At 34.9% G+C, this 13,971-nt stretch overlaps 3 protein-coding genes across 3 annotated transcripts in view; 2 read left to right on the top strand and 1 right to left on the bottom strand.

The window, feature by feature from the left end:
- Positions 1 to 13,971, bottom strand: part of LOC144478715 (uncharacterized) — a 113,617-nt gene that overhangs the window by 81,201 nt on the left and 18,445 nt on the right. The window lies entirely within an intron of this gene.
- On the top strand, positions 7,420 to 9,653 carry LOC144468801 (uncharacterized). Its single transcript, XM_078178527.1, has 3 exons — positions 7,420 to 7,557; positions 8,493 to 8,640; positions 9,288 to 9,653. The coding sequence occupies exons 1-3, from the start codon at positions 7,429 to 7,431 to the stop codon at positions 9,443 to 9,445; spliced, it is 435 nt and encodes a 144-aa protein (XP_078034653.1). The 5' UTR covers positions 7,420 to 7,428; the 3' UTR covers positions 9,446 to 9,653.
- LOC144469540 (uncharacterized) lies at positions 10,234 to 12,237 on the top strand. The gene is made up of 3 exons (XM_078179951.1): positions 10,234 to 10,395; positions 11,386 to 11,527; positions 11,961 to 12,237. The coding sequence occupies exons 1-3, from the start codon at positions 10,258 to 10,260 to the stop codon at positions 12,113 to 12,115; spliced, it is 435 nt and encodes a 144-aa protein (XP_078036077.1). The 5' UTR covers positions 10,234 to 10,257; the 3' UTR covers positions 12,116 to 12,237.

The following is a 13,971-nucleotide window of genomic DNA, read 5'->3' as shown; positions in this document are numbered from 1 at the left end:
CGAGGAAACTCAAACGCGATTACGATGAAGCTTCGATTATCCAAACTGGTTAGGCAGCACAATGTTCGAATAAACCTCCGATCACGTTTCGATATAAACTCGAGCGTGCCACGTTGCGCTCCACCAACAAAGTTGTTTGCACGTCACGTTTCCCCATTTACACCCTTATACTAAATAAATTATCAACCGTGTTAGCAAAAGATTTCGCAGGATTAGAATGTCCTAGAGACGTCTACAGAAACGTTTGACAATCCTACATCAGTACGGTGAATATCGAAAATAATCTGGATTTTAAATAATTCTAATATCACATAAAGTACCGCGTCGGTTACATACGGGTGAAAGTAATGTTCGATCAGTTTTCAAAATTTACTCTACTGTAATATCAGATAAAATTTAAAAATCAGTTAATTATCAGTTTTTCTATTACTCTTCTCAAGTCTGTCGTGTATACTGACGCAATTTTAGAAAACATTTAAAGTTTAATTAAGAGAGCACAATTATGTAAGAGATATCATGGACATCATTTTGTACAGTATTTTCAACATTTTTAATCACAAAAATTTATTCTATATTTTCGACTTGCTTTTTGATGTACAATAAAATCAACTCCTATCCTGTTGTATCATTAATTACGATACACACTTTATATAGTCACCAATTAAATTCTATTTAGTGTATGTACTATAATAAATTTTAATTTTCCAGTTTCAGTTTCACTAATTAAATTAATTTGATTTTGCAGGATTCTTTGGGGTTGACTTCCGGCACTTATCATGTTAAAATTCAACTTAAAAATGTAAAAGTAAAGACAATAACATACTAAAGTATCTTTGCATTGCTTTATCGTTTGTTGATATTAATAGCTTACGAAAGTGTTGCATATAAGGAGGAAGTTAATGCAATTTAATTTCAATTTATAGAAGCGTAATTTGAAAAATTATGAATTCGAACACGATCGACTACAATTCATCTGAGAACCGATTTAAACATTTTTATAAACCGTCGAATGTCAAATATTCGTGGTGTCGCCTCCCGTGAATTCACATGTTCTGTGAAGAAAATCTCAAAACAATATAACCTTATGTATAAATCTTACATGCAACACTTAAAACTATAATATAATATCCACCGCGATGCTCAGAAAATTTGCCACTTTTATTAAATTTTCTTCGCGGTTTGTCGATGTATTGCATTTTTTAAAATACCCGGAAGATTGTTACAGAAACAAAATGAACAGCGGACACTTTCCCGCAAATTGCTAAATAATCGATATTCGCGCGTACATCGAATACATACATTGCGGTTGTTTACTTCAACATTCATATTTGCAGCATTTACTGAATATCGCCAATTAAAAACGCTGCACGGTAAAATACTGACCAGAGCATGGATCTCTAGAATTGTTTAACTGAATGGCTCCCGGTTAGCTGCACAGACTTGTTAATGAATCAATGAACAATGGGGCCACGTACGTACGACTTCCCGAAAGCACGTAGTTGCAATATGAGAGACACGTTCATAATTGAACATATCGTTCGCAGAAAATTGATCATACGCTGGAAATTACGGCCAAAGAGATACGTTACATTCTACAGAAATGCTAGACCCAGTACTCGATTGCTACGTTCAAGCGTGTACGATACAAAACGCCCGCGCTTTTATTCAACGAACATGTGACCGAAATATAGAGGAATAATCACTGAAATTTCGATTCCACGTGGTTACCCTCGCGATTCTCTGTAATGTTAATTGATACTTCTTATTACCAGCACTGTCGAAAGTCCTTTGAAAAAACGATCCCGTCGGTCTTCGTTATTTCACAACGTACCGCACTGAACAGTCTAACTATCGGACCTTCGTCGAAATGAAATTGAGGATCACCGGCCGACACCGGCGGTTCGCGAGACAGAGCCTTGCCTTTACGAAATTCCACAGCTAGGGTTGCTCATCGCGTGGATACTAGATGAATACTGAGGCACGTCAACGGGTACCGGGATTTAACCCCCTTCCTACGTGTGCCTCTCATCCCTCTTTCAGCCCTGCTTCCACCTCTCTGCTCCACTCCCATCAAACGCGCATCCACCCACGCAACTGTTGCGCCCCCGCCCATTAGTGATCGTCCCTTAGCATTTTGCAACTCCTTAACCGCCCCCGTGTGCTCTCGCGGAGCGCGTGCTGATGATCCAGTCACGTGGGATCGATCGATCGAGATTGAGGGAGCATCGCCTCCGCAGAACCGTCCGTGTGACACCGTAGAACTATCTCGGCACGATTAGATGTATCTGTGTTACCTGAAAGTTGCGGAAAGTTGCGATTAATTTCTTGAACTAGAAATTTAAAGAGTTTCCAGTAAGAGACAGCTCGGTTTCGCCTGCTGCGTCTGCGTCTGTTATCGAACGTTGTTACCGTTGCTCCTGATTCGGATAACAGGTAACGGTACTCGGTACTACGTCACGGTCTGGGTTCAACGTTACGTTACGCTGAATGATACTGTTGAATAAAAATCAGTCGAAGGATGTTGAAATCTAAATCGATATTTGAATTATTTATAATAGAACTAATTATTTATAATAGAAGTAATTATTTGACAATTACGGAACATGGGTGACAATGTACAATCCAGATACACTAAATCGAGCGATATTAATCACAAATTCATGTCAATACAATTTTCATTTTAAACATTTCCCACAGAGATATGTAACTACCTGTATTGTTCCGTTATAATTCATTGTTGACAGTTGAAATGGAACGCGGTTGGTGTACACGGTCGTCGATAAAGTTCTGAATGGGCAAAACGTTTCGTTTAAAAAAAAAACAAAAACCATTGTTTGCATATGCAGGAAGTTGCCGACCCAGCTCAGCCAATGGTCATCAGAAGAAAGCCGCACGATTTCCAGATCCTTATACTAACTTATTAATGAGGGTAATTAGTTTCCATTTCACGTTCCGGAAAGCAATGATGTTATTTCCTGCGGTGGAGATTTACTATTGATGCCAACTGTGAAATTCGTTGCGAATGGACTTTGCTTTGCTTCCTCATTAAATCTGGATTAATTGTAGAGGCGGGAAGTGCAAGTTTTCGTTCGCGGAATCGTATAATGCACGTACGCACGTTAGAGACCCGTCAAGACATCATATTGATACTATTAGTCAATGCGGAATCATCTAACCTGTTTATGTGCCACGCTCACTGCTTAAGTGTATTATCGGATTAGCGATTCATTAGGAAAATTCACGTTTTCCCTAAGTAGCCGGCAGAGTTTAGATTAAGTTAATTTCTTGTTTACGTGGAGGAGCCTATAAAATATGTCGAATAAAATCGTATTCGTAGATTTTATGTATTTATTTAGAAAACTTAGTAAGACGGAACACAAAGCAAAGAAAAAAAGATTAAAAGATTTCTAAAATACTGTTACATTATCTTCAATTTTACACCAATTAAGGAAGGAAACGTATCTTTATTTCATTTTAGCTAGTTATAATTTTTGTTTTGCACAGTTTCTCTTGCAATTGAAAAATCTACATATATTATAAATGTATAAAGATCGGCGATCTATTCGTTACCTCGTCATTGATTTTAAAGGATCACAATGCGAACAAAACAACAAGAGATTTCTCAAGTCGCAATAAGAAGACTGCAATAATCTAGTTTCAAAGAAGGGAATGATCGACCTCCCGTCGAGTCGCGTCGTGACGGAAATCGTTGAAAATGCAAATACGAAGAACTGCTCTGGAAATAGAACTGTCTGGTACATGTAAAATGAGAACAATTTGTCTCCTGCTAATTTTGCAGCATTAATTCCAATGCCTTGAAACGGTTGAAATCAAAATGTTTTAATTAAAATGTTCGCGAAACCAATTTGGGAAACGGCCAATCTAATTAAAGCGTATCATTCTTAACAAGTTCATTTGACTTCGAAAGAAAGTGAAACGAAAACCTGTCGAGAAAATTACTAACAAATTAGAACGTTAGTCGTAGCAATCGTCACTCTATTATCTTTACGAATCTCATGAAACACATTGTAGGTAATATAAATATATCCGTGTTTCGTTTTTATCCAAGCCTAAAGCATAAAAATACAATTCCAATAAACGTTAGATTTTCAAGATAAAGAAACAAACAGCTATGAATACTTGGAATTGATTGAATTTTCCGTCCTACAAAAATAGTCGTTACATTCGCAGCACTAGCAGGTTCAGATCGCAACGATCGAGTGAAAATATTTCACTGATTGTTTCACGGCTCGATATTGAAAACGTATCCGCAGCGTGCGTCACAATACTTCAGAAGTAGTAAATATTCCTCGAAACTCTACGTTGTAAAAAAAGAAGGTAACATAGAATGTAAATGGAAAGTTAAAAATTAACACTGTAATTACAGATGAATTTCTTACATTATTATAATTTTTTTTTTTTTAATTCTTGACTGTTGATATTCGTTTTTAAAAGAACTATCACGCAACTGTCGGGAGATGAAATCGTAATAGTGTATGATGACCATGATTTTGTATTTCGCATAAAAAAAACATCAAACTAATTCTGTGAATATTTAAAATTGTAACACACATCATGATATTTAAAGAATTTACAGCTTTTCATTGACGACATCTTTATCATATTTTATGGGAAATGGATGGAAAGAAAGAAAGGAGGATGCGATGTATTTAATACAATAAATACAGAGAGTGGTCTCGTAGAGAGGCATCTGAAATTGTTAGGGTACGTACAGGTCCGCACGTAGTATTTGCGAATCCAATGTACGTCTTCGATTGAATCCAATATTCACTGAAGGTGTTTAAAGTTATAGATAGGCAGGACATGAGACAATTGATCACCCAATATTATAATAATATTTTAAAAACAGCAACTATGTACAAAACAACGTTGTGCGCGGTCGACGGTTGACGATATTCTGATTTGAGCTTCGTCGCTCCACTAAAACGTGGAGGTAAAAAACCCCTCCACCAGGATTTTACAGAAATAGAGGGGCACTGGACCGACCAACTAGAGAAACTTATCAAGTGGTCCAATGCGGACTGGTTTGACAGCCTAACGCCAAAAAACCGTGACGTCGTTGACAATGATGTCAGCAGTATCCCTTAGAAATTACGGGTATTAAACTGCCGAGTCCCCTTAGTGACCTAAACGGGTTTAGGTCGATTGCCATTGGGAATGGTACGACCACGTTGACCTTCCCAGGTATGTCATCTGGTACTCTTCGGCCGTACCAGTGTCGTAAACTAATGCAGTCGTTAAATAAACACTAAAAAACCGACTCTCAAAAATGGCATCAACCAAATTGACCGTAGCCTAAACCTAAACGGAAAGACGAGACGGTACGATCATATAACGTTTCTTAACAAGAAATAATAGGACGATTTATCTCGACGTATGATGTCATTCAGGTGTTGTATAATATTCACTATTATTTTTGTCAAAGATTTCAGAAACATTATAAAGGATTTGTTACAAAGCGTCGAAGTCGAAGAGGTACAGAACGCTGAACAATGAAATTAGCTGAAGACGTTACGATGTTTTAGTGCTTACTCTCGACAGAGTGCGGTAAACGCATTATTAAGAACTTCGTGAAACGAAGTGGCCACCGGAAAAGGGGTTCGAATATAGGTTAAGTCTCTTATACAATGGCCTAGTAGTCCGAGCAAGCGAAGAGGTAGCCGAACAACATTGGAGTCACTGGATACAGAGCCAAAATTCACTGTCCTAAGATTTATACTATACTTCCATTCCATTCTAACAAAGTCAGAGCTAGGTATGATCCGAATGTTCTTCTTCTTTTAATTCATGCGCGTAAGGTGTCGGCAACATATGACCTACGGATCACCAAGTGACCCATTTGACAACTATATTTCTTTACAGAATAATCAGATTTGTAATTCTGAAATTTTATGTTTAAGGTTAGAAGGATTTATTTTCTCAATAAAATTTATCTTATTATTAAAATATTTTTATACACATTTTTATCACTGACCGGTCTTTTTAATAGTTACATTTTCATAGATATTGACCAGCAGACAAAAAAGTTTGCCAACACTTGACGCAGATTCCAAATTCGTTGTTCTTTTTATAAAAGAAAGTCATATTTTCAATAATATTTATTTGTTTGGCTTTAATTGTATACTTTTATAGGGTTATAAGTATTCAAGACATTTGATTTTAAAATATTTAAATATTATTAAATGGAGTACAGTAGTGTTTCTTGATACGAAAAAAAATCGTTATGAAGGTCATGAAATGCAGATTAAGTATTTTACAAGAAGTTGGTCTGACCTTGAAAGATCAATGAACGCTGAGGGAACAGAAGAAAAAATGTGTACAAAAATTAGATAAAGTGTTAATTAGCCTGCGGATTTTATGAATTTAATATGATAAATGAGTGGATGAAATACAAAACCGTGGCATTATTAGAAAAATTTAACAACATGATCGTATTATTTAAAAAAAAAAACACGTTTATTATAATTTGTGTTTTTGTAGTAATGAAATTTGAATAAACGACTTTGTTATTTTCTATCCCCCATTTTGATTCTTCCATACTTTCCTTGTTTGTTGGTCGTTCAAGGCCAAATTCAGGTTCTGCACGCTTAATTTGCATTTTGTGACCAATCCTCGTGCCATACACATATGAAAGAAGATTCAAGAACTGAAAACACATACTACATTCACCACAATAATTTTTAAACAATATAGCAGAGTATGCCTAAAGTCTTATTGTAGACCATTATCCTTTACTCCCTAGCCGAACCCATACGTATTATGGCAAATAAAAAGCTTTCAGGATGTAAATTAAAATTAAGGATGTAAAATAAAATTAATTCGAGAAATATACATTAATAAACGTCGTCTAAACGAATATTAGTATTACATCCAACAACTAATGAACAAACAAATTTAGCGATATTGCAGAATTTTCGTGATTGTTTATTCAGCGGTCAAACCGCCGCGTGCATTTTCGTCCAGTATTCAAAAATAGCGAATTTGCGATCTGTAAATATCGAATGAAAATATGTCACTTTAGTAACATGAGATTGCAACCGAGCTGTTCGGTTATTTCCGGTAACCTTTCCGATGGACGCGAATTTCACGTGATTCGCAACATTTGTACACGTTTTGCCAAAACGATGTTACAGTTTGGCATGCCGGTAAAACAAAAGGAAGAAACAGAGAAGAAATTCATCGGCCAAGGTCGATTTCGCCGCGAGAGGAATAACACAGGTACGTGCCACTGTACCCGGCAGCATTTCCCTTATTTGTATGCCAAGAGGAAGAGCATGATAGGAGCCAATGGAGAAATCACAAAAGGCCCGTGCAGATAAGTCACGTTCACCTTGACGGACTTTCGGGACGGTCTATAAAAGAAACGTGCACCTTGTCCGTGGCACAGTCACAGTCAAATCGTACAAAATGCCTCGTTCGATTTTCACTCTCTTCGCGACCCTGGCACTGCTTCAGGCCGCTTCTGCCATCGACATTTCCCAGTACAAGAACGTACGCGTCGAATTCGGCGACAACGACAACATTCAAACGAAATTGGTGAGCGATCCTTTAACACGTTAACTGCGGCGTCGGTCGCACACGAGCGACACTTATATCTGAATAGTTTTCGAAAATAATGTTTGTCGAATAAGGAAAAACACCGGATGATCATAATTTAACGTATTTACGTTGATGCATCAATTGAACTGCATAACGTAATATTTATGTGTTATCAGAAAAAAATCATGAAGGCAGATTCGATAGGCTCACAAAAATTATGCAATTTGGAATACTACTGCACAGTGCGAATCATTAGTGATGAGAACGTTGAGCGACGATATCTCGGTAGTGAAAACGTGTGACATGCGGTGTTTTTAGGAACCCCGATATCTTTAAACAAACTGAATTTTATTAAGTCGTTTATAGTACAAAGGAGTTAAAATTCCGGTGATAAATTTAAATATGTGGATAAAATTATCATAACTATATTACACCGAATTTAGACTGTAACTGTACATAATGCATCTGCTTAAAGTACGATGAAAATCAGTTTACTATGATCAGAGTATCTTTCAACTACATTGTGTATTATGTCGACAATATTGCTCTCGATCGTACTACTGTATGACTTTTTGCTCCTATTAGAACAGATTTTAAGTAAAAAAGACTTGTGGCAACACATTTACTTGTTTTTAATTACAGGAACAGCAAAAATGTTCAGTGCTTCGGTTCTTAAGAATGTTCGTGAAACTTTGAAACAGAATAGCTTCTCTTGAAAACTTAAAAATTAGCACTTTAATGATCGACAATATCAGATGATAAAATTCAAATAATTGCGAATTGCAACATTGAAAATAGATAAATAAACGATGCAATGAAAATGCTCATTGTGTATTATCCATCAAAAATTCCGTGAATAATTTTCGAGTCAAGGATCGTTCTCTTTCAACGTATATTATGCGTTAATGTGCATATTATTATGTCTCTGACAGGCTGCTGATGAACGTGGAACTGGATTCATTGGAGATTTAACGGTCGGTCAGCGCTACGCGGACGAAACAGTTTTCCGTCGAGTGATCGAATTTGAGAATCCCACCAACGTGATTCAATCTACCACATTGAACCTGTCTGTCTCCAATGGTACGCTTTTTCTGTTACTGTGTAAACACTCCTCTTCCCTTCATTCATTGCCATTCTTTATACTGTGGAATTACGTGGTACCAGTCGCTAGATTGCGGATTTTATACAGTTACGATAAAAATGAGGAAATGAAACACGAAACGATAGGACATATTTAAGGAATTTGTGGGCACAATTTTCCGTTTAACTGTTTCTTGCAAAGAACGTAGAGAATTCTTATTTCGCATGAAAATAAAATGTTTCCGTCCTTTCATTTCGGAATGTGCTTCCGCGTCAAATAGATTTTTATTTAATTCCTGCTTTTAGCAAATTAATGCAATGTATATTTTTTTTATAAAGAACTGCATTCTTGAAATCAATTATATTAATTCTGCGCAGTTCAAAATGAGTCCTATTTTTTATTTAAACTTCATACAAATAAATAATTTAAAGAATCAAAATATAAATCAAACAACGAATTATAGATCTAGCCTTTAAATAATGTTTAATGACTTCTTTGAGTGATATTTAAATAGATGATGTTATAATACAATAGAAGGAATTAGTATTGATGATCTGTTATGAAGGCATGAATGATGCAGATAGTAGAGTTGCTAATTATCTATCTGCAAACGAAGTTGTTTATATATTTGTTTTTTGTTTTGCAGGAGTGATACATTATGTCAGTGTACGAAACAATCCTGGCAGTTATGCTGTGGTCTGTGACAACCCATCTAGTCTAGGAAAATCTATGGGTAGCATAAACCTGCGAGTGCCACCTACTTCGAAGTCTGTGCTAAGTTTGACCATCGCGTCGCATAATTAAACTCTATCGCCTTTGATTCAAATCGTCGTGGATAGAAGGAGGAATTCACGCGATAGATGGCATATTATATCTTAAGCGCGTCATGATCTATTGAACATTTTATAACATCGTTAATTATTAGATGTGGCAATATTAGCCCTTTTTCAAATTAATGATCGTAAAATAAAGTATTTGTCAAATATTGCATTCTATTTAGGGATATTCAGTGATCCACTTAAACGTCTCAATAGACGGTTGCTAATGATCATGGTGTAAATTCGATCTTAAATAATATGTTTCTAACTATCTTCAAGTTTCGAATGTCGTGAAAATTAGATTCAACAAACTGTATCATTATGTACGAAGATGTTTGTGGACCACTGCATACAATGTTATAGATTCCTAAAAATATAAAGTTACTCCAAAAATATTAATTTTAATGTAAGATAGACTGTAAGAAAACTGCTTAAATTTTTAATTGAAGAACAAGAAACTTTAAATGTTAAAGTGCAAAGCCCTAAACCTTGCACCATATCCTTATCTTCGTAAAATATTTCCTACATTCCATACATAAATGAAAATAAACTATTACATAATGTTATGTACCTCAATCGTATAATTGCAATCATACAAATACGACCGATTAGATAGAAGGAACTGGTAACATGATTTCCATTTTCATGAGACTTACTTTCTGCGATCAAATCAGACATCTTAATGTATTTTACTATCGAATTATACGTTATCTAGAGATAAGACAGTTAATATCGATCAAGCTTCGGTTTAACTACTATCGAGCCACTCTCGTCACAGTCATAATTAAATCGTACAATATGTCGCGTTCCGTTTGCATTCTCTTCGCGTCCGTATACCTTTTTCAGGCAACCCTTGCCAACCCTGTCCAAGAGGATGCAGTGGTCAAGGCCAAGACATTAAACTTGCAAGTCACCGATTTGGTTAATTCGAACTTGGTAAGCAATCCCTTAACAAAAACAACTACCACGCTGATAAGTTCCAATTCCTTACAAACACTTCTTTTAAGCATATATGGAAATGGAGTTGTATGGAAAAATCGCACGAAATTTAAATAAACCAATCATATTATTGTTATAGAATACTATACGCGTGTACACGAATCGGTATTAGAGTCTTAAAGTTTTTCTCTTGAGCGATGACTCTGTGGTACCACTAAAAATTATTGTATTACGATGCAAAATAATTTCTGCATTATTAAATTTATTTCTATTTAAGGTGAGAATAGTTATTTAATTAGCATTAGATATCTATAAAAACTAAATACTGCAACTGTTCAATTGGTTGTCTGAACGTGAACTGTGATCAGTACTGATTATGCCCGACTAATTAAATTACGATCTTATCAAAATATATACACCAGTAATACTTTCATATCGTTAAAGATATTTTTTAATCCTTAACTCTTTCAGTGACCTGTCATATAGTTATGAATTCTTATCCTACTGACGGAGGCTCTTACGAGAAGCGTTATGACTTGACTGTGAATTTTTATCCGAAATGAAAATTGTCTGCATTAACCTCAATTGGAGGGTATTCCACAGAGATTAGAATATATTATAGTTATTTCTTAGTATATCAAGTTAATTCAACTCTTTCAATTCACATTGTATCGATTTCAAATGATGAACCTAATAATTCCCTGCAACTTCCTCCTTTTGTGGGTCCTTAACTTAAAAGAACGTCGACTCATTTGCGAGTTACCTGTCTATAGGTCCCATAGATTATAAACTTGTTATATGGACAATTTAAAATTCAATAAATTTTCATTACTTTTTATCGGAGAAGGGAAAGTAAACTGAAAAGTTAAGAGTAGATTACAATTTATATGACTAGATCACGATCTTTAATTTCAAACTTCTAGCAGCGAATAGCGGATTTTAATGATCATCCGTTCTTAACACTTATTATTATTACATATGTGATAGATTGACGAAACACTTGCATCCGTTGGAGATTTAACGGTTGGTAAACATATGGAAGGTGAAGTGGTGTACCAAGATACATTCGAATTTGAAAATGGCCTACAGGAGGATCTTGCCTTCGATATATCCGTAACCATTCCTAGTGGTAAAGTTTTTCTTGCACTTTTCTATTATTATTTTCATTTTACTTTATAAGCCAGAGGTTATTAATCGATCACATTAAAAACACATACCTCTGCTGATTTTATTCGAATAAATAGTTATGTTGATTAAATCTGGGTAAAGTTTCACGATACACGCAATTGCTTCTAAAAATGTTGAAATTTTTATTATTGGCAAAAATGAGAAATAAATATCGAAAATGTTAACGTAAAACAACTACTAAAAATAATACCAAATATACTGAAATATAAATGGGAATAGTTATTTTTATAAACGTTTTAAGTCTGTATTATACTAAATAAAAAGTTATAGTCTCTTAAAATAAATTGAATTAATATACGTATTTAAAACTATTAAATATTTAAAATATAATAAGTTGGATTAATTTTATTTTATGAATGTGACTTCCTTCACAGGTACCATCCATTATGTCAATGCAAAAAACGGTAAAAATAGTAATGCCGTGATTACCGCTACTCCAAAAACATTGGGATCATCTGCGGCAACAGTAGGCATAAGACTGCTACCTATGTCGAAGCCTAAAATAAAGTTCACCATTGGTGCACACTAACTCTTTGGTTTAGCTTGAGTTCACTGCGAAGAGATTACTACAACATACCGAGTTGTATATAATTTAACTTTCTATAAGTCTGTAATAATGTATACATCACGTTTTATCTAAATAAAATTCATTTGTAAAAAAAATCTTGCATTCATTTTTATACGAATTCCTTAATCATTTCCATTGGCCAGTAGAATGATTTACACTTTGATAAAAAATTTGACGCGAGAAGCAAGGCGGATCGAATGTCAGCTCCATCTAATCAGATCTATTGTTTAGCACGTAACTTAGCCAATGATAATCAAACGTCTCGAATCAAACCAAAATGTATGAAGCTAGGTGGAGCGTGCGTGTTATTTAGTTTATAAGTAGCGTTTCATTTTCTCGTTTCGCGACAATATCTTCAGGTTCTTAACGTTGTATATTAACGTAGGCGTAATTTTCTCGTAAAATTCCTAAACTACAATAACACATTGCAAATGTTTTAAAAGTCATATGATACGACATAAATATAAAAAATATATTAAATATGAAAAAGATATAAAATGAAAATATATTAAAGATAAAATTCTCGGGATCACGCATAAGTGAGAGACCCAGTATAGCATTCAAGGGTGATTAACGTTGCGTAATGAGCGTCAGAACAATTCTGCAAACAAATCACGTTTGTACACGCGCATGCCCACATAGGTGCGATAGTATGCGTAACAGGTGAGCACCAAACAAATGAAAATTTCACGAATACTACATATTTTCATCGCGTCGCGTCGCGTGCGTCAGCAGAAAGTTTTTTGTTCCCTTAAACACTGCTGATTCATAAATACGAGACTCGAGTAGAGAGTGCATTTAATCAATCACGAATCGACAAACAATCACACGGGAAATGAATGTCAATTAACGCTAAAACGCGGCGTACGAATACCAAATCGTGCTCGCTATTCTATACAGCAATATCGTACGTAAGATTACAATTACGTGTAACTATAGAAATGTTAACAACAGCCTATCAACACGTTTTCACTTTTCTAAAGTGCTGTGTAATTTGCTGTTCTAAGACTTTTAGAAGAAATAAAAAGAATATATTAGATGAAATAATAATCTTGATAAATCACTCTATGTAACATCAGTTAATTTAACAGAACAGTGAGATTGTTGGTAGTTTCTAAGCATGAAGTTGTTCGATAGAAAATTTATTTGCCATTCTGAAAATCGTAATAAGGACTAAAAATATAAAGTGAAAAGATATTATTAAATAAATCACATGAGTTCATAATATAAATTGTAGTAATTCACATGTTCAAATCCTTTCGCAAATATTATATGCAACGTAAATTCTATTCTTGTTTGAAATCAATTAAAAACAACATGTTTTAAACTACTCCCCAAAATTGTCTTTTACCGAAATCGACACACGACTGAAATTACAAATCAAAGGTATCGAATAATTAGAAAATACTGGACATGGATTTGTCAGAAGACCTACCAGCTGCACAGACACAGCGGAATGAACAACGAAATTAGCTGAAGACATTACAAAGTTTGAAAACTTACTCTCGACGAGATACGGTAATAGCATTATTAAGAACTTCTTCGTGAAACGAAGTGGCTACCGAAAAAGGGGTTCGAATATAGGTTAAGTCTCTTATAAAATGTCCTAATAATCTGCGCAAGCAAAGAGATTGACGGACAACATCTAATAAGAAGCTATACACAGTAAACAGGAATTCGTAGTACAATCGAGCTAAGGGCGATTCCACATGAAAAAATAAGGAACTTTGGTATAACATTTTTTTATTCTTCTGCCGCAATTATGTCTTATTAACGTTTACAATGAAACGTTTACAATCAACGATGGAAACATTTCG

Source organism: Augochlora pura, chromosome 1 (genome assembly GCF_028453695.1).
Source record: "Augochlora pura isolate Apur16 chromosome 1, APUR_v2.2.1, whole genome shotgun sequence".
NCBI lineage: Eukaryota > Metazoa > Arthropoda > Insecta > Hymenoptera > Halictidae > Augochlora > Augochlora pura.
Note: the sequence above shows the minus strand (reverse complement) of the source record. Positions and strands in the feature narration are given on the sequence as shown.

Bases quoted from the DNA above. Each gene is read 5' to 3' on its own strand.
- LOC144468801 (XM_078178527.1), top strand. From the start codon at position 7,429: ATGCCTCGTTCGATTTTCACTCTCTTCGCGACCCTGGCACTGCTTCAG. The intron at 7,558-8,492 runs GTGAGCGATCCT...TGTCTCTGACAG, and splicing joins ACAACATTCAAACGAAATTG to GCTGCTGATGAACGTGGAAC. The intron at 8,641-9,287 runs GTACGCTTTTTC...TTTGTTTTGCAG, and splicing joins GAACCTGTCTGTCTCCAATG to GAGTGATACATTATGTCAGT.
- LOC144469540 (XM_078179951.1), top strand. From the start codon at position 10,258: ATGTCGCGTTCCGTTTGCATTCTCTTCGCGTCCGTATACCTTTTTCAG. The intron at 10,396-11,385 runs GTAAGCAATCCC...CATATGTGATAG, and splicing joins ATTTGGTTAATTCGAACTTG to ATTGACGAAACACTTGCATC. The intron at 11,528-11,960 runs GTAAAGTTTTTC...CTTCCTTCACAG, and splicing joins ATCCGTAACCATTCCTAGTG to GTACCATCCATTATGTCAAT.